We start from the raw sequence: 19061 nt of genomic DNA, 5'->3' as shown, positions 1-19061 counted from the left end.
CAGGTTCTTTTCCTCAAATGTATAATATTCAGAACTGTCATTTGTGTATCGTAACCAAAACTTGTAGAACTTAAATTTGAAGAAAAAGATTTAACTGCTGCTGGATACAAGTTTAAATTGAAGTTACATTTAAAGTTAAATGTATCAAATCATTCCTCAGCTACACAGTATATTATACATTGATCTGCACTTTGAATTCTAACTTCGAAATAGTAGACCATCCGGGTATCTTTGGGATACCCATTTCAACATATTACGATTTGGGACATACTAATTCACGTGTCACGTGATGTAGCAACATGGTGGATGTAGTGCGTCCGAATCTCATTCATACTACTAGGATTCATACTATACAGTACCTACTGTTTTAACGCCAAGTAAGTAGGTACTTTATCCTTTTCAGTACCTATTGTACAGTATGCGGTTTTGGATGCAGCCCCAATGTCAAGGATACTTCCTTGGCAGGACTAGTTCTTACAAGTCATTTCCTTCAAAGGCTAGGCGAGGCTCCTTTTGAGAATTCGGAGAACACGTAAATGGAACAGGCTAAGTGCACGTCATTGCGTCAATAAAAGGTGTGCTTTCAGCGCTGCGCGCATAGGATTGTGGGTGATTTCAGCGCGCGAAGGATACACATTTGCATCCTTTCCTGTATATGGGATATTTCTCGAACGAAGGACAGTCCTTGGCTGAAATTCCGAGGATCCTCGACATCGGAACAGTCCTTCGACGGACGTCGATGACGTAGCATCCTCGAAATTCTGGCTTCGGGAAACGGCGAAAGTGAAGTTTATTCCGTCGAATGCTGTGGGTGAGACTGAGCGATTTGGGTGCTTGGAGAGATGTATTCTTGTGGATATTGCAGACTGGGCGAAGTAAAACAGAGGATTGGGCTGAAGATACACGAAGTTAAGTATTAGAGCATCCCTATTGAAGCATTTGTGTTGACATGTACTACTTACCTCGAGGAGATTGTGTACATTGAGAAGTCACCGGAAACTAAGCGAGAGGAGAAAGGAACGAATAAGTATTGCACTATTGGCCTCGTACACACCAGACCTCTGGAAGAAAGAGGGGAGGATTACGTGTCAACAGAACTGTGAGTACGCTGAATTATCGTCTTGCCAGTGCTATCCTTGCTAATGTTGTATCCCAGGGTGCTTCCTGGGAGTGTGATCAGTGTGTAAGCGGCCCCACCCGTGGAAGGGATTGGTGGGCGAGCCGGAACCAGCTAAGAAGGAGAAGGGGCGTGTTGAAAAGTCGTGGCCTTGACGTCCTTATCTGATTATCCGCTGTACCAACTCCTTCGATTACTCAGGACTAGTTCCCGGTCCAACGTGGCGTTCTGACCCTAATTCACAGAGAGTGTGTGGAGTGCAGTGGGTGAGTCTTTTTGACGTGTGTACACCTGAAGAATTGTATGTGTGTGTGTTCTCTGCTGTCAGCTGCAGGTCCTGAGCTAAGGGCTCGGAATCACCGTTGGACTGTTTCCACGAGAGGTTGGGAACTCAACGCCTGGGGGTTCACTGGTGTACTTACCTGCACGTCAAAAAGCCAAAGGCCTGTGTGCATGTTTATACCCTTTCTGTATGCCCCACGAGCTGAACGCCTGTAGACTCACCTGTACGCCCCAAAACCTAGAGCCCAGTGTACCATCCTGTATACTCACCTATACCCCCAAGGCTAAAAGCCCAGTGTACCGTCCTGTATACTCACTTGTACCCCTAAAGCCAAGAGCCCAGGGTACTTTCCCGTAGTCCCACCTGTATGCCCAAAGCCAAGAGCCCAATGTATCACCCCTGTATACCCACCTATACGCCCAAAGCCAAGAGCCCAGTGTACTGACTTGTATCCCGGCTTGAATGCTCCTCCCCCGTGAGAGCCTAATGGGCAAAGGACTTGAGACTCTTTTTAAGTATTTAAATCCCCCTAAGTTGTTTTTAACATTTAATAAAAATTGTTACATTTGATTCCTCTCGTCTGTTTGGTCATTGGGGTGTTCTGGGACCTCCTCGGGGTGGGAACAGAAGGAGGAGCGTGACCCGCGACAGGGGCGTTCCGCTTCCTGCCTGTGACACATTGTTCCAGTCTGCACGTTAATTGCTTGCAGCCGCAGATGTTGTAGTTTTTTGTTTTTGAGATTCTGCACGAATCGCGAAAACTTAACGGAAGACCTGGTGCGATTTTCACAGCCTACAATGTAAGTAGGCATTTACGATACCAAGTAATACGCAACTCAATCTGCTGTAATGACTTTTCTGACCCCGACATGCGCAGTGGAAACTGCCTGTGACGTGAACCGTGAAGGGGTCTATAAACATTATAAATTCATGTTTTTATAACAGGTAAATGAGGATAAGAGCAGGCTTTACTCAATGTACATGTTATTGGACTTTAAGAGTGCTGGCCTAGATAATTAGAATTCATAATTCCATATACAGTTTTAGGGGTTTTATTTTTCATTTTTACAAAAGCTTCAAGTGTAGTTAATTATCTGTCATGGTATACATGCAAATTCATTAAACAATACACAACATAATACGGTAATTGTAATTCATTTATTTTTCCCTCGATTTGTTAAATGCATTATCAGCATAATAATTTATGTAAGTCAGTCAGTCAGTCTTATTTAAATAGATGAAACCAAAAAGCCATTAAAAACATTGATATTAATGTTGTAATTGATATAAAACACTGAAAAAATTGACATTAAAAGTCAAGTTTTAATATAAACACACATTGCTAGGCAGGAAGGAACCACAATCTACTTAATATTTTAATGTAATATTACTCCAAATGTATGCAATATGTAAGAGAATAATAAAAGTGTTTTCCATAATATACTTTAACAAGTGTTAAAACATTAAGTCAGAAGAGAGATGTTGGTTTTGCCAGTTGTTAATGAATAATAGCTGTGAATCATAGAGCATAATAATGTACATTATGTGGAAAATAATGTGTTTTTTGAATCATAAACCAAGCTTACACATTGTATTACACCAAATACACAAAATAACGTAATTTTTAGCAACGTAATAGGGGCTCTATAGAATAAAATAACAACTTTGCCTATTCAACAAATGTAATAGAAAAGTGCATGTTGTGTAACAACAATCTCTTGATAAAATAATTAGTGATGACAAAAATGATGGCAAGCGATATGATTTGTGTGTCATTTCCAATCACTGGAGTTTTGGAGAAGAGTTCTGCATTCTGGGATCTTGTCTGGTTGTAGAGTTTTACTGTACTGAGAATTCCAATCTCGTTCAAACACAACTTTCATCTTCTCCACTACAGAGGAGTTCTTCTCATTCACCTGCTGACTTATCACCATACCAACACCAGCGTTGAAGAAAAACTCATTGCCCACCCAGTTAAAATTCCCTGTGAACACAAAAACAAGATTCAAAAGAAATTATTAAGGAGGCTTTATTTTCTGCATATCATTTCGTATTGCGTAAAACTGCAGTTGTGACATAAAAATGATGGGACATGTCTGATTTACTCACCTAGATACACAGAGTTATCTGTCACCATATATTTGTTGTGATTGATTCCTCTGAAGAACTTCTACATCAGGGAACAAAGTATTTAAACAATAAAAATCATTATAGCTTTCCTTCAATTTAGGGTGCCAGTTAGAAAAATGTCCCAGCAGAATCAATTCATCTCTGCTGGAGAATAATAGTTTCATAAGTGTGTTAAACTAATTCATTTTTGTTTGACCATAAACATAAATAATAAACCACATACGGCACGATACTAAAATAATGTGAACACTTCTCTCTACACCAGTGGTGGTGGGCAATTCTGGTCCTGGAGGGCCACAGTCCTGCAGAGTTTAGCTCCAACCCTAATCAAGCACACCTGATACTGAAAACTTTGATTAGATTTTTTAGGTGTGCTTGATTAGGGTTGGAGCTAAATTCGGCAGGACTGTGGCCCTCCAGGACCAGGATTGCCCACCCCTGCTTTGGATAAAAATGTCAAATGAATAAATGTAAATAGAGACGCGTACTTTTGGACTATTCGTTTTTGACTATCCAACAGAAGAACATTGTGTTATACAGGAAGAAGCAGTCTGAAACATCATTCTTTTTAAGGACAATAGATAATAAGTAAAAATGATCTTGAACAAATGATCAAAACTCTTTTATGTGCACAGGACAAGTAAAATACTTTGCATATGAAGTGTAAATATTTAAAGATTAAATTAATTGGATGGATGTACACTTACCACCTCTAGCGAACAATTAATCGATTCCATGCATAGAGTTTTCAGAGACAATACAAAGTTAAAGGACAGAGGGTCTGTCTGCTCCCAGCAGCTCAATAACAAACGCACTTTGATGTGTGTTTTCAGGATCAAGGCTTCCCGAAGTATGTTGTCAATTCGTGACCAGTACCTGTTGGATTACACAGTAAACAAAGAACTGTTGGATTATAAGAATATACTTTAAATACTTCTGAAAGCTCTCTCCACCTTATTTTTACGTAAATGTGGGAACGGCCATCTTTGAGATCAGAAAGAAGCTATATATCAGTAATATTATTTTGCATAAAACAAAAACAAAAGTGAATAAATGTAATTTATTAAAATGTTTAATATGGTTTGTACTTGTTTTCAAATAACTTGTTGAATGACAAAGAAACTGCAGCTGACTATACAGGATGGGCCACATGATGAGCTTAATGTGTCGCCTCTCACGTGATCACCAGGTTCTCAACTCACTCACCCACAACAGTCACAATCGATAAACTTTATACACAAATGTGAGGTATCTTCATTTATGTCAAGACATTGAGGAAGAGATGCGTTTATCTTTAACGTTAACTTTACCTAAGAAGAAGAACAATGGAAGACGCACTGGAGGAGGATATATTCCAGAAAGTAAGTTATTTATACTCATTTATATTTGCTATCATGTAATATGCTTATGGCTTGTGCAGTTCAGCCTACATAAGCGACCTCGGCAGATTGCATGCTTCGGATTGAAAAACTTTCGCATTGTTTACAAACGAGGATGCGTGAACTCACGTAATAGCGGATAACTGTTACATGCTGTACAGTGTTAAACACAGTAATTTACTTTTGTATCCTTCATGGCAACTTTCAGTAAGGCTGCACAACGGGATTTGCTGTAATATGTTTACATGCAACGCAATTTCATACAATGCGCTTTACACGCGACACTGTTTTTTATGAGCGCGAGATGCGAGCTCGCACACATGGACACTATATGCGATGTCTTTTTAAAGTTCATACGCGCTTACAGAAACGCGTTTAAAACAGAAGCTAGACGATCAGTCGATGGGCATCTGAAAACAGTCTTTTTATATAACTAATCACTGAAGATGTTTATCTGAGATGTTCTGAATTTAGTTTATGTACATGATAGTTTATCTGAATGTAGTGCTATCGGTGATATTTACCCATCAGTTAATGTTATGTATGTAATGGTTTTTCTGTGTACAATTTATGCTAACAGCTGTTTACAACTCTCTTACAGGTCTGCATCCCTCTCATCAGTACAATACTATGAAGTGGAAAATCATATTCACACTTTTTGGACATAGTTATATGGTAACATGAGCCACATGAAGTTTACAGCTCTGTTGTGTATCAGTTTCTTAGTTTATACAAGTTTTTGAATAGGGTTTGTTTCCAAATAAACTTAAAATTTCCCACTAACCTTCATTTCTATTTTGATTATATTGTTAACTTAAGTTAATAAACCTCAAACAAACATGTATACATTTGTTCTCACATTCTTTTCTGTAGTTCCCTCTCACATTCCTGCCTAAAGGCACATTATGCAGTTCATTATGCGAGTCTTTTGTTGCTCAGCTGTTAATCAATCCTTCTCGCATACAGCCCCTCTAAACAAAAAGTGTCTTACAATTTCTAATTCAATATATTGTTTTATGTGAATGAGTGGGCAAAATGATTTTCACATCATTTTAAAGAAAAATCTCTAGACTACTAGATTCTGTTTAGAAAAGTCTTGTGAAAACATGCTTAGTATGGGTAGTTTGGGTTTTGCTTTTTTAAAAACCACGCATAAACATTTTTCTCTCAAAAATACAAACATGTACATACATGTAGACTTGCCGTTATTATGTCTTAAAGCAAATGAAAAAGACCAAATGTAAGAGCATGTGACAACCTCTGCCAGTGTCCCAAAATGGTCGGACCCCAGAGGGTTAATTTCCCATTTCTCTGAAAAAGCTGCACCTTTGCATAACATGAAACAGAAAAATGCCCCCTGGTCTTGAACTGAACAATGCCAACATTTGTTTGAGATTATCAAATAAGATCTAGCGCAAGCACCTGTCTTGTTACCACCTGACTCTGAGAAACCTTTCAAAGTCCAAACCAATGCTAGTGAGCTTGGTTTGGGCGCTGTGCTTACACAAGATTCAGGAGGAGAGGAGCATGTGATAGCATACGCCTCCAGACTTCTACGAGGACCAGAGAAGGCTTACTCTGTTTCAGAAAAGGAATGTGCGTCTGTTGGATGAGCTGTCGAGAAGTGGAGGCCATACCTCGAAGGTCATCCATTCGAAGTGATAACAGATCATGCAGCTCTCACCTGGGTTATTCAACATCCAAAACCATCTTCATGACATACACGTTGGACTATTCGCTTGCAAGAGTTCCATTTTATCGTCAAATACCGAAAAAGGACAATGCAATGTTGTACTAGATGTACTATCCAGAACCCAAAAGAATATCACCTCACCTAATATAATTGCCGTAGTTAAGGCCACCAAGACCACAACTCTATCCACTGACATCCCGGTAGACCTCAAATTGCCACCTCTCAACAGGAGGATGTGGAATGTCAAGAGTTAATTAGTATGGCACAGTCACAGACCATTCATGATACTTCCCGGGTCCACTATGTTTTACAAAATGGATTTTTGTTTCGTAGTGTACCTGATGGTCAAAAAGGACAGAAGTTGCAATTAGTCATTCCAGCAAGGTATTGTGAATTTTTACACTACGTGCGTGACAATCCACTCAGTGGTCATTTGGGAAGGTTTAAGACTCTTCTACGACTCCTAGAGTTAGTGTATTGGCCTAGCTTGAGAATAGATGTAAAGATGGAAATATTGTAAAGAGTGTCCAACTTGTCAAAAATACAAGTCCTCTTTCTCAAACTATCTGGTCATTTGCAATCTACCCCTGTCATAGAACCAGGACATATGTTTAGTGTTGACTTGATGGGATAATTCCCTAGAACAGGGTTCCCCAAATTTTACCCTGGAGGGCCAGAGCACTGCAGAGTTTAGCTCCAACCCTAATCAAACATACCTGAGCATGCTAATCAAGGTCTTCATGATCACTAGAAAATCACAAGTGGGTAAGTTTGATTAGGGTTGGACCTAAACTCTGTAGTGCTCTGGACCTCCAGGGTAAGATTTGCGGAACCCTAACCTAGAAGTACAAAACAACACGAACATCTCCTTGTCATTGTCGATTATTGTTCCAAGTGGGTTGAGTTGTTTCCTTTAAGAGCAGCGAGAGCACCACAAATAGCAAAGGTTCTTGTTGAGGAAATATTCACAAGATGGGGTACTCCGGCTTATCTTGTCTGATGGTGGGGCACAATTCACTTCTCACCTCATTAATCTAGTATGTAAACAGTGGGGTGTAATACAAAAGTTGACCACAGCCTATCATCCACAAACAAACCTGACTGAACGGGTGAACCGTAATCTAAAAACAATGATAGCATCATATGTTGGGGACCAACATCGTCATTGGTATAGGTGGTTACCTGAGTTTCAATTCGCAATTAATACAGCGTGGCATGAGAGCACAGGCTATACCCTAGGAGAAGTGGCTGTAGGACACAAGTTGAAAAAAACCTTGGAAAGAGCCTTACACAGACCGCCTGACCCTAATAACCTTGCTTATCCTACTCTTGAAAGACAACAAAACCTAATCAGCTTGGTTGAATGAGCATTGAACGAGCCCAAGACAAACAGAAATGCTACTACAATCAACACCGCAAATAAACTCACTTTCAGGTGGGAGATGTGGTTTGGGTGCGAACCCATCCTCTGTCCAGAGCAGATGAAGGGTTTATCTCAAAACTTTTAACAAAATGGAAAGGTCCAGCCAAGGTTGTTAAATGCCTTGGACCTGTAAATGATTCAATTTCTTTTCTTAGTGATGTCCAAAATGTTGACACCTACCATGTGCAAAATGTAAAGATGTGTTATGGTTCTAGTAAGCATCTTTCTGGGGGGGGGGGGGGTGTAACAGGCTTACCCCTGTTACAATGTTTTTTTTAGGAAAATAATAATAAATACCACTAGGGGCACTAGGGTGCTCCAGTGTCTTCTTGTATTTATCCCAGGTGGTAGTAGAGTGAGTCAGATTTGTGGGTCAGAGGCAGCATGGCTTACCTGCTGTGCTACTGCAAACTGTTTTGAGTCCTGATTGGGAAACTTTGGGTTTTAAGTAGTAATGGGTAAATGAAGCATCGAATCAAGCACCGATACTTCCCTTACTGTTTCGAACCATGATTCGAAGCCTCAACGAGGGTGTCGAAAACAGCGCCATCTTTTGGTTGATAAAACATATAGCAGTCGCTTCTGGAAGAAGCTCCGTCAGTGAAGCAACAAGCTAATAAAATTCAGATGAATATTAATATTATGTGGACAATAAGCTTAGACAACATGTGTGTGAATGGTCAGTGTAATCAATGTATTTACTCATTCAAGTGTGGCAAAAATGTCAGTATTAATTAATAAAAGTTAATATTCATACGATTCAATATTGTATTTTATTGAATAATGTTCACACACACAAGTATATGTACATACAATACTATATATTCAGTATTATTTTGGACTAAAATGTGAATAATACAAATAACTGCTAAAAAACCTCTGGGGTTCAAACGTTCTGACACGCAAAGCGAAGCGCGCACGTGACTGTGAAGAAAGTGAAGCTTCGTTTGTCATTGGTCACGTGATTTCTACGTTAACAACACAAGCTTCGAATCGATGCTTCATCTGGCACGCCCACTTTTGCTCAACACAAGCTCCGAAGCCCCGCTTCAAATGTAACATCACTAGTTTTAAGCTCAATCAAAGTAAGGAGTATTTCCCTTTTCTTTCTTTATTCTATGTATTTAGTTTTGTATGTATTCATATTCAATACATGTTGGTTTTTTGGGTGTGTTAACTAGATTCATTGTTCATGTTAATAATTTTAGAAGGATTCTTTTTTGCCACTAGCAAACCTACTGTATACATGCAGTGTTTGAAGATAAAAAAGAAGGACTTCTTTGGAATCCTTTTATTCACTTCGGCATGTGGAGCTCTGGGGCTACCAAACAATAATCATGAGGATATGACTTTTTCTGTATGGATTAATTGCATGTTGGACTGCCTACCACTTGGTTTGGGTCTATTTAAGTTCTTCAGCATTACATTGCTGCCTTCCTCATCATTAGACTTCAGATAAGACTTTAATTCATTTCATTTCGTCCTCATCAAATTAAGTTGTGTGATAATAGCTGAGTCAGGCTGCCTGTGTAGTTTGTTTCTTTTTGTATGCTTTTGTTGTTCTTCTTTTCAATATTCAATCTTAGTAAAATGTATGTTTGAGTTTTTGTTTTGTTTATATAAAAATCACAAATCCTATTTTATTGTCTGTCAGTTTCATAGGATTTAAGGCTGATTAATTAATGTTTATGTAACTATAAGTTGTGATTTATTCTCAAAGAGGTTAAGGCAGTTATATTATAGATGCTTTCATCGAATGCATGCATGTTGTTGTGGTTATGCATCTAAGTTCTTAACATTCTGTCTCTCTTTGTTTAATGGTTTGACAAGTGACTAAAAACAAATACTGTACCTCATCCAAAAAAACAAATGTTTTGGTTTCCTAAACACGAGGGGAGACGGATCAGCGCTATGTGAAGGGAGGTTTGGCAGCTGATCTGACACTCTTGCACATATATGTTAGCGCAGTGTAGTTTTACTAAACTTAAGCTATGATTTAAACTAAGGCAATCTACTTGGTAATCTACTGTAATAGTATACTGTTCACAAATTCATAGTTTAAAAGGACTCACTTGGGTTGACCGCTGTTAAGTACTGGTAAATAGTTGGTTACAGAGATGTAGATGAATGTATTGGCATCTTGGATTACTCTGTTTATGGCTTCAATGTCCTTCATGCGGTCTTTAGGGCAGAAAACATCTGGAGAACTCTACCACAACACACAAAGATCAAAATAATAAATCATATATTAGTGTTTTAATATGCAGTAAACTGTACAAAATTATCCTGTGAAGTAATATATATATATATTTATAGGAATAGTTCACCCCAAATTCAAAATAGTCATTATTTACTTGTGTCATTCAAACTGTATGCTCACTTTATAAAAACATTACATTATTATATTTTTGTTTGTCTTCTACCAAACCTCTCTATATGTCTTCACGACACTTGAAATATATGGCAGGCTATATTATCCTTATAAATAGATTATAATCTAATGACATACTATAGTATATACTTATACTGAGTATTAAACATGCATCATATTAAACTAGACATGACTTAAAAAAAAGAAAAAAGTTATACAAGAATAGGAGTTTGACATTACATTGCATTATTTTTCAATAATACCATAAATGTTATGGACAGAAGATGACAACATGGGTCATTAGCAGAGTTTATTTGAAATGGTACAGATGGCAGATGCAACTATCATGCGAGTAGATGAGAGAATAAGAGTTTCGTTCAAATTAAATTGACATTGACAAACTTTACTTAGCCAATAAGAGTGTATTGTCTTTGTAGGAAAGGAGTTGGAGTATGGACAATGAAGCAGCCAGCGGAGATGGGTGATGAAAATGGGTTGGGAACAATGGAGAGTGAGGTAAGTACAACAACATGTAAGTATAAACGTAAGTCCATAAACGAATCCCTGTAGTAATGTCCCCGAACAAGATGGGTAGGTACTAATGAGGCCAGGCAGTAGCTGCTTTCCATTACCCTTCAAATTGAAAATATGACCAATTGAAAAGACATTCATATTTGAAGAAAAGGTCCCTGCTGGGTCTATGTTAATGGTCTGGTCTTCTGATATGGACAGAAGAAGACTACTTAAGCAATATCGCTCGCGTAGGAGTGTGATATAGCTCTATATCATCACGGCTGTGATTAGGCCAGAGGCACGAGGCCATCACAGCCGTGATGATATAGAGCTATATCACACGACTCCGAGAGCGATATTGCTTTTATACAACAGTTCGACGGCACACGTTTAAAAAACGAAAACTAGAAAACAACAACGGAGTAATTTTAAAAGCCTCTTTGTTTGAGAACTACTTCTTCCGCCACGGATTTGAGGGCGGCCAGAATGACAGGTAACGCTTTCGGCTGCTTTGAATCTCATATTAACTCAATGGACGGATTCGCCGTTTTTAAATATTACAATTTCTTGGTCACAAAGCGTAGTTTTAAGATTAGTTCAGTCGAGAATGTATATGTATTATATTTAAATCTGCAGTTGCTTAGTTAAGATAACGCCTGTTTGAACGTTTGCTTAGTGAGATTCGGTACGAATGAGAACCAAAGCATGAGCGGACATCAGTGTTCACTCGCCCCGCTGACCACCGCCCTCTCTGGGCTACATCTCTGACAGGGATTCCCTGGCTCTCATGTTGGCCTTGTTTGTTTATGATCGTCACAATGTGATCAAATCAGCAGTATTTGGTGTCATGATCAAAGTATTACTTGTTTTTTTATTCATATTTAGTGTCTTTTGTGTTGTTATTGTTTTGGCGCGAGGTAAAAGTTAATAAAGCTATACTTGTATAACGTTACTATTGCCTTCTCATTTATTCTTAACGCGATACGAGCACTCGATTATTATTATTAAACTTTGTTCTTGTCAGTACTATATAAAAGTTTTTTTATAAGTGTCAGAGAGATGTTTTTGCATGCTGCTTATAAATATAACAGTGGCGATATCTCATAACATGTTTTAATAGTCACGTTGCGATTAAATAAATGATCAATGTCCACATTTAAAAGCTGCGGTGCTTACCTGCAGTTCCACAGTGTTTTCGCGTTCTGATAAGAGATATAGCTCCAGAAAAAAACGAATGTTTATATTCCTCTTTCCAAGTGTTAATCGTCCACACGATGTGACAAGACATTACTCCCATTAACTTTAACGTAACATCCAAAAGCGCTGATCTTTGACAGAATAATAACTTCTGATTGGGGATTCACAGACTGATTTATGAGCTAGTGAACTAATGAGACACACAAGAGAGTGTTTAAAAACAGGGCGTCTGTGTTTTTCCATTCAGAGATGAGCCTGTTTAGGACCTCTATTCACTAGGTGGCGGAATGATACGAAAGGTGAAGCGGTTACTGTGCCGTTATCAGTACAATATCGTATGGCTCTTAGCCAATCAGATTGGAGAACCAGAAAGAACTGTTGTATAAACAGGTATAATCGTTAACAGAGTTTATTCGTAATGGTACAAATGGCAGATGCAACAATCATGTGAGTAGTTGAGGGAATGAGAGTTTAGCTCAAACCTAACTTAGCCAGTAACAGTGTATTGTCTTTGTATGAGAGGAAGGGTTGGAGTATGCACAATGAAGCAGATGATGGAGATGGAAAATGAAGATGGATTGGAAACAATGGAGAGTGAGGTAAGTAAATGTGTTTAAACGTGACAGTGACCCTAGCAATATGTCTAATTCAAGGACACTACCACTAGGACTCATCAATGGACCCACGTTTAAACTCAACAAAAAATCTTGATCTAGGATCACATCTTACTTGGTGAAATTATGGACCCTTAAAGCAGTGCCTTTCTCAAACCCCTCTGCAAAATCCATTTGTGAGCCCTATGCTTGAAGCCTCCTTCTGGGCAACAGCAGGACACAAGCAAATGCTTGCAATTACACTGGTGCCAAGCCCAAGGTTATTAAATCACCACCAAAAACATGAGACCATAACTCTCAATTTCTCAATCTCATTAATGTTTTTTCATGAAAATTCGACTCACAGAAATGTAGGCTTTTGCTTCCGTGTCATTCAGATACAGTTGAAGACTCTTGTCTTTGTTATACAATGCAGTCAGTTTCTTGGACCATATAGATGGCACAAAGTCTTTATATTGCAATTGCCAGTAGAGGCTGAATATCTTGTTCAGGTCCATTGCCAGACAGCTGCAGTCATAAATGATGATTCCAAACTCCTTCATCTGTAAAAAAAAAACATACACATCTAAATTCCTATCTTAATAATAAAAGAACATGCAAGATTCTACAATTCTGAAATAAATCATTAAATGTGATACTCAAATGTAGTTTGCTGAGCCCTTTAAAGCCTTTCTAGGTGCCATGCTGATGAAACATTATTTTAGCTAAAGAAAAAAACGTTACATCAGTTACCAAGCAACTCTCCATTGGTAAACAATATTGAAGAACAACCACTGGGCAGTTCCCTACAAATGCCCAGACATCCTTTTGGACTGTAGGCCACCAGGCAACCTTCAGGACGGTGAGGTGGTGGGGCTGTTGGCAGGAGGAAAACCAGGGGTGGAAGGCTGTTGTTAAAGGAGAGTCAAGAAGCCAGTGTAGACATTTTTTGACAACCAAGGCTCTTCAAAGTTGTTCCAGGGCAGTGGAGACAAGAATATGGATAACAAAACTTAACAGTTATCTTGTTGACAGTTCCAAGAAAACTGTGTTCCTGTAGCTTGGTGGTAGAGCATTGTGTTAGCAAAGCAAATGGATTTTGGGTTCGATCCCAGGGAACACACTTATTGATAAAATGTATACCTTGTAATGCACTGTAAGTCACTTTGGATAAAAGCGTCTGCTATGTGCATACATGTAAATGTTATAAATGTAATATTTGCATTTTGTAATGGTGGCTGCCCCGGTTACACAAATCAATGCCATTGGGGTAAGAAAAAATATTGAAATAAGTTTACTTTTTCTTAAACACTTAATTCAAGAACATTTAAAAATGTTTTACCCCATTGGCAGACTTTTTTGTGCTTGTTTTAAGCACAAATTCACTTAAATTTTATATTTTTTTGTCCAAACACTAGACTTACCTTCTAAGGTCATTATGCTCATCAAGAACTTGTGACCATACACCAACCTCAACCTTGTGTTTCAGGATCTCGATTTTCAGATTGCTTTTAGGTTCTGGCAGACTAAGTATGTCATTTCTTTGTTTTTTATAAAATGAAATTGAAGTAACTGGTAAAGAGTAATGCTACATCATTGAGTTCTACGTGGATCCTACAGAATTTAACTGATTCACTAAAATATGTAACTCTCCACCTGTTGCTGTCACACTGTCAGGGAGTCAACCAAAACACTACCCTCCATCAGCCACAGATCACCATCACCTGAGTATTGATTACACGCACCTGTTAACCCTCATCAGCCAGCACTATAAATCTGGCACTTCACTCACCCTCTGGTCTTAAGTATCCCATTTGTGTCACCGACCCACTGTGTACCCAGCTTTCCGTAGTTTTCGTCCATCATTGTCCCATTGCTTTATTTTTCCCAGTAGATTTCCTGGAAAGTACGAAAATTTGTTACCAAACCGGCTGTTCATCCTGGACATTACAATCACCTGCATTCTCACCCCAGAAACCTTCACCACTGCCATTATTACCCTGTACTCAATGAATCTGTTTCATTATTATCACGTACAGTGAGGAAAATAAGTATTTGAACACCCTGCTATTTTGCAAGTAATTCGAAACTTAGAAATCATGGAGAGGTCTGAAATTGTCATCGTAGGTACATGTCCACTGTGAGAGACATAATCCAGAATACTCAAAACTCAAAAAATCCAGAGATCACAATGTATGATTTTTTAACTATGTATTTGTATGATACAGCTGCAAATAAGTATTTGAACACCTGAAAAAAATCTATGTTAATATTTGGTACAGTAGCCTTTGTCTGCAATTACAGAGGTCAAACGTTTCCTGTAGTTTTTCAGCAGGTTTGCACACACTGCAGGAGGGATTTTGGCCCACTTCTCCACACAGATCTTCTCTAGATCAGTCAGGTTTCTGGCCTGTCACTGAGAAACATGTTTGAGCTCCCTCCAAAGATTCTTTATTGGGTTTAGGTCTGGAAACTGGCTAGGCCAGAACCTTGACATGCTTCTTACAGAGCCACTCCTTGGTTATCCTGGCTGTGTGCTTCGGGTCATTGTCATGTTGGAAGACCCAGCCTTGACCCATCTTCAATGCTCTAACTGAGGAAAGGAGGATGTTCCCCAAAATCTCGCAATACATGGCCCCGGTCATCCTCTTCTTAATACAGTGCAGTCGCCCTGTCCCATGTGCAGAAAAACACCCCCAAAGCAAGCTACCACCCCCATGCTTCACAGTAGCGATGGTGTTCTTGGGATGGTACTCATCATTCTTCTTCCTCCAAACACTTTTAGTGGAATTATGACCAAAAAGTTCTATTTTGGTCTCATCTGACCACAGGACTTTCTCCCATGACTCCTCTGGATCATCCAAATTCTCCTTGGCAAACTTAAGATGGGCCTGGACATGTGCTGGTTTAGGCAGGGGAACCTTCCGTGCCATGCATGATTTCAAACCATGACGTCTTAGTGTATTACCAACAGTAACCTTGGAAACGGTGGTCCCAGCTCTTTTCAGGTCATTGGCCAGCTCCTCCCGTGTAGTTTTGGACTGATTTCTCAGCCTTCTTAGGATTAGTGATGGGACATCTGAAGCGAGGCTCGGGAGCTTGTGTCGAGCAAAAAGGGGCGTTCCAGATAAAGCCCCGATTCGAGGCTTGTATCGTTTCCGTGAAAATCACGTGACGATGACAAACGAGGCCTTGTTTTCTGTTGAATACGTCATTGCTTCATTTTGAGTATCGCTTCCGGATAAAAATGGTTCGAAACTCGCGCCCTCTTGTGGGGTTTGCAGTAGGCGTTTGCATTGGTGTTGAGGAGTTGGTTGTACGTAGTAGCGAGTTGTAGGGAGTTGTAGCGAGTTGTAGAGAGTTTGTAGTGAGTTTGTAGTAAGTTTGTAGTAAGTTGTAGTGAGTTTGTAGTATAGTTATCTTTATATATTATAGCCTGTATTATATATTATATTACACTTAGTTTAGTAGATTATTAGATTAAATTATACATAGCCTAGTTCAGTAGATCATTAGAGTAAATTAGCATATATTTAGTATAATACCTATAATACGTAATTATATTATTATATATATATTATATATATATAGCCTATATTGGTATTATTATTATATATATATTATTGCAGTTATTATTATTATTATTATAAGACTAGACTGTATTAGGGATAGCCTAGAAAGTTAGTCTAGTGCAAACGTTGGCAAACCTAGAGGCCTTTTTGTCTTATAATGGAGCCAGCAAGAAAGAGGAGAACTTCTCCTGTCTGGGAGCATTTTGAATTGGTTGCTCATAACAAGGTTTGTATGCATTTAGATAGTTTATTGTCATAATATCACATAATCCTCACCATATGACTGTATAATGACAATGTGTATTTTCTGCATATTGAAGGTGAAATGTTTGCTGTGCCACAAAGAGCTGACTTACAGCAACAACACCTCCTCCATGCTTAGGCATTATCGTGCAATGCATGAGGATGCGCAACCTGCTGCAAACAGACCAGACACTAGTCAAAGTAATATTTAATCTTTATTTCATTATTTTAATCATGTGTCAGGCTCCTACAATACACCAGTATTGTACTGTGTTATAGATTACAGAAAGAAAATGGTGGATGAGGCTTTGGTCAACATGGTCATCAAAGACTCCCAACCCTTTTCTGTTGTGGATGACGTGGGGTTTAGAGAGCTTGTGCATGTGCTGGATCCATCCTATGTTCTTCCAACAAGAAAGGTACTGTATGTGAATAGAGTAAAGTAGTTTATTGTTATACAGTCATAATGAATAGTAACAATTCATATTTTTGTTCTCAGGCTTTGAAGTCCATGGTTGATAGCAGGTATGAGGAGGCTAAGGAGAAGGCCAAAGAGAAATTGGACAATGTTGTTGCTGTTAGCCTTACGTCCGACATGTGGACATCGATAAACATGGAGGCTTACCGGGCTGTGACATGTCATTTCATTGATGCCAATGACCAGCTTGGGACAATCTTGATTGGGGTGCAACATTTCCCAAACACCCATACAGCATAGAACTTGGCTTTTGCTCATACTATGGTCATGGAGGAGTGGGGCATAAAGGACAAGGTGAGGTGCCTTGTCACGGATGCTGCTGCCAATATGATTGCCTGCGTCAGGGCATTAAATATTAGGCATGCCATATGCATTGCACATGCATTAAATTTAATTGTCAGAAAGTCTTTCGACGATGTACCAGACTTAAATCAGCTTCGCACCAAATGGAGGAAGCTTGTTACCTACTTCAGGACCAGCACAACAGGCAAAGAAAGACTGGCCCAAGTGCAGGTGCAGATGGGGAGACCAACTCTAAAAATGATTATTGAGGTGGACACCCGTTGGAACAGCACATACAGCATGCTGGAAAGGATGTACGACTTGAGAGAGCCAGTGGGGGCAGCTTTGGCCTCTTTAAGGACAGATTTAAGCCCTCCTTCTTCATTGGAATATGACACCATAAAAGATGCTCTTGAAATACTGGCCCCATTCCACCAGGCCACAGTAGAGCTTTCTGCAGAGAAAATAGTGTCAGCATCAAAGGTTATTCCCCTACTGAAGATGCTAAACCACACCATTTTAACAAAATCAGAGGGCTTAACATCAAATATGGCGAGGCAGCTGGCTGACAACCTTGTCCGTCGCATCAGAGAGCATGCATTGCAAATAGAATCAATAAGTGTGATGACAATGCCTACATTGCTGGACCCTAGGTTCAAAAAACTAGGCTTCCTAAGTCCAGGGAAGCTACAAGATGCCATCACAAGACTAAAGTCAGAATGTGTGAATGTGATAAGAAATTCTGATACCCCACCCCCAGCTCAGCTGCCTGCCTCACAAGCTGGGCAATCTACAACCTGTGGCAAGTAGTCTTTGTATTATGTGAATGTTCACACTTGTAATGACATGTAATCTGAACCATTGAGAAGTGAGCTTTTTTTCCTTTTTATAATTATAGGTGACCTTTGGCATCTGCTGGACACCACAGTGGATAACAGCAGACGGAGCTCCAGTGTGACCGCAGATGCAACAATTGAAGTCGATCGTTATTTGTCAGAGACAAATCTGGCAAGGACAGAGGATCCATTGGGATATTGGAACAAACAGAAGCTCCAATATCCCAATTTATATAAGCTGGCACTGACCTTCCTGTGTTGTCCAGCATCATCGGTGCCCTGTGAAAGGGTGTTTTCTAAGGCTGGAGAGGTGGTTTCTAAAAAGAGAAACCGCCTCAATCCAAAAACTGTGAAAAAACTTTTGTTTTTAAATAAAAACCAGTTAACACTTTTCCATGTTGCATTTTGCTTTTCCACACTTCCAGTCCCATAAGCACTGCACTATTGCACCCCCAGTTCCATAAGCACTATATTTTTGCACTCCCAGTCCCATAAGCACTCCACTATTGTACCCCCAATTCCATAAGCACTATATTATTGCACTCCCAGTCCTATAAGCACTCCACTATTGTACCCCCAATTCCATAAGCACTATATTATTGCACTCCCAGTCCTATAAGCACTCCACTATTGCATTCCCAGTCAGCACTGCAGTAACAATAATTTCTTTACACTCATTTGAGGCATTCACTGTTATCACTAACCCAAATAACTACTGAATAGTTGAACAAAAAGTTGTGTGTGTGTGTGAGTTGTGTGTACATAGGTTAACACAAGCAGAGTAAAATATTTTATTTAATACACAGGCAATAGAAAAAGTCCACACCATGACAATTTGGTTGCTCAGGATGAATAGATTTGTGTGCGATACATTGCTTTGCACAGCAGGTGTCACTAGAGAGCACACTGTTTCATGAGGCTTCAGGTAAATGAACCTTTTGGTGAACCAAT

The 19061-nt window shown here is 39.2% G+C and overlaps 1 protein-coding gene across 1 annotated transcript in view; it reads right to left on the bottom strand.

The window, feature by feature from the left end:
* Window positions 1-2719: 2719 nt before the first annotated feature.
* LOC129416391 (inactive phospholipase D5) overlaps window positions 2720-19061 on the bottom strand; it is a 65702-nt gene continuing 49360 nt past the window's right edge. The window contains exons 6-10 of the mRNA XM_055170697.2: window positions 13065-13262; window positions 10098-10234; window positions 4238-4406; window positions 3510-3570; window positions 2720-3384 (exon numbers count right to left, since the gene is read on the bottom strand). Of these exons, the coding sequence (XP_055026672.2) occupies window positions 3173-3384; window positions 3510-3570; window positions 4238-4406; window positions 10098-10234; window positions 13065-13262 (777 nt within the window). The 3' untranslated portion in view covers window positions 2720-3172. The remainder of the gene's footprint in view (window positions 3385-3509; window positions 3571-4237; window positions 4407-10097; window positions 10235-13064; window positions 13263-19061) is intronic.

Source organism: Misgurnus anguillicaudatus, chromosome 11 (genome assembly GCF_027580225.2).
Source record: "Misgurnus anguillicaudatus chromosome 11, ASM2758022v2, whole genome shotgun sequence".
NCBI classification, from domain to species: Eukaryota; Metazoa; Chordata; class Actinopteri; order Cypriniformes; family Cobitidae; genus Misgurnus; species Misgurnus anguillicaudatus.
This window is presented reverse-complemented; position numbering and strand designations above follow the sequence as displayed.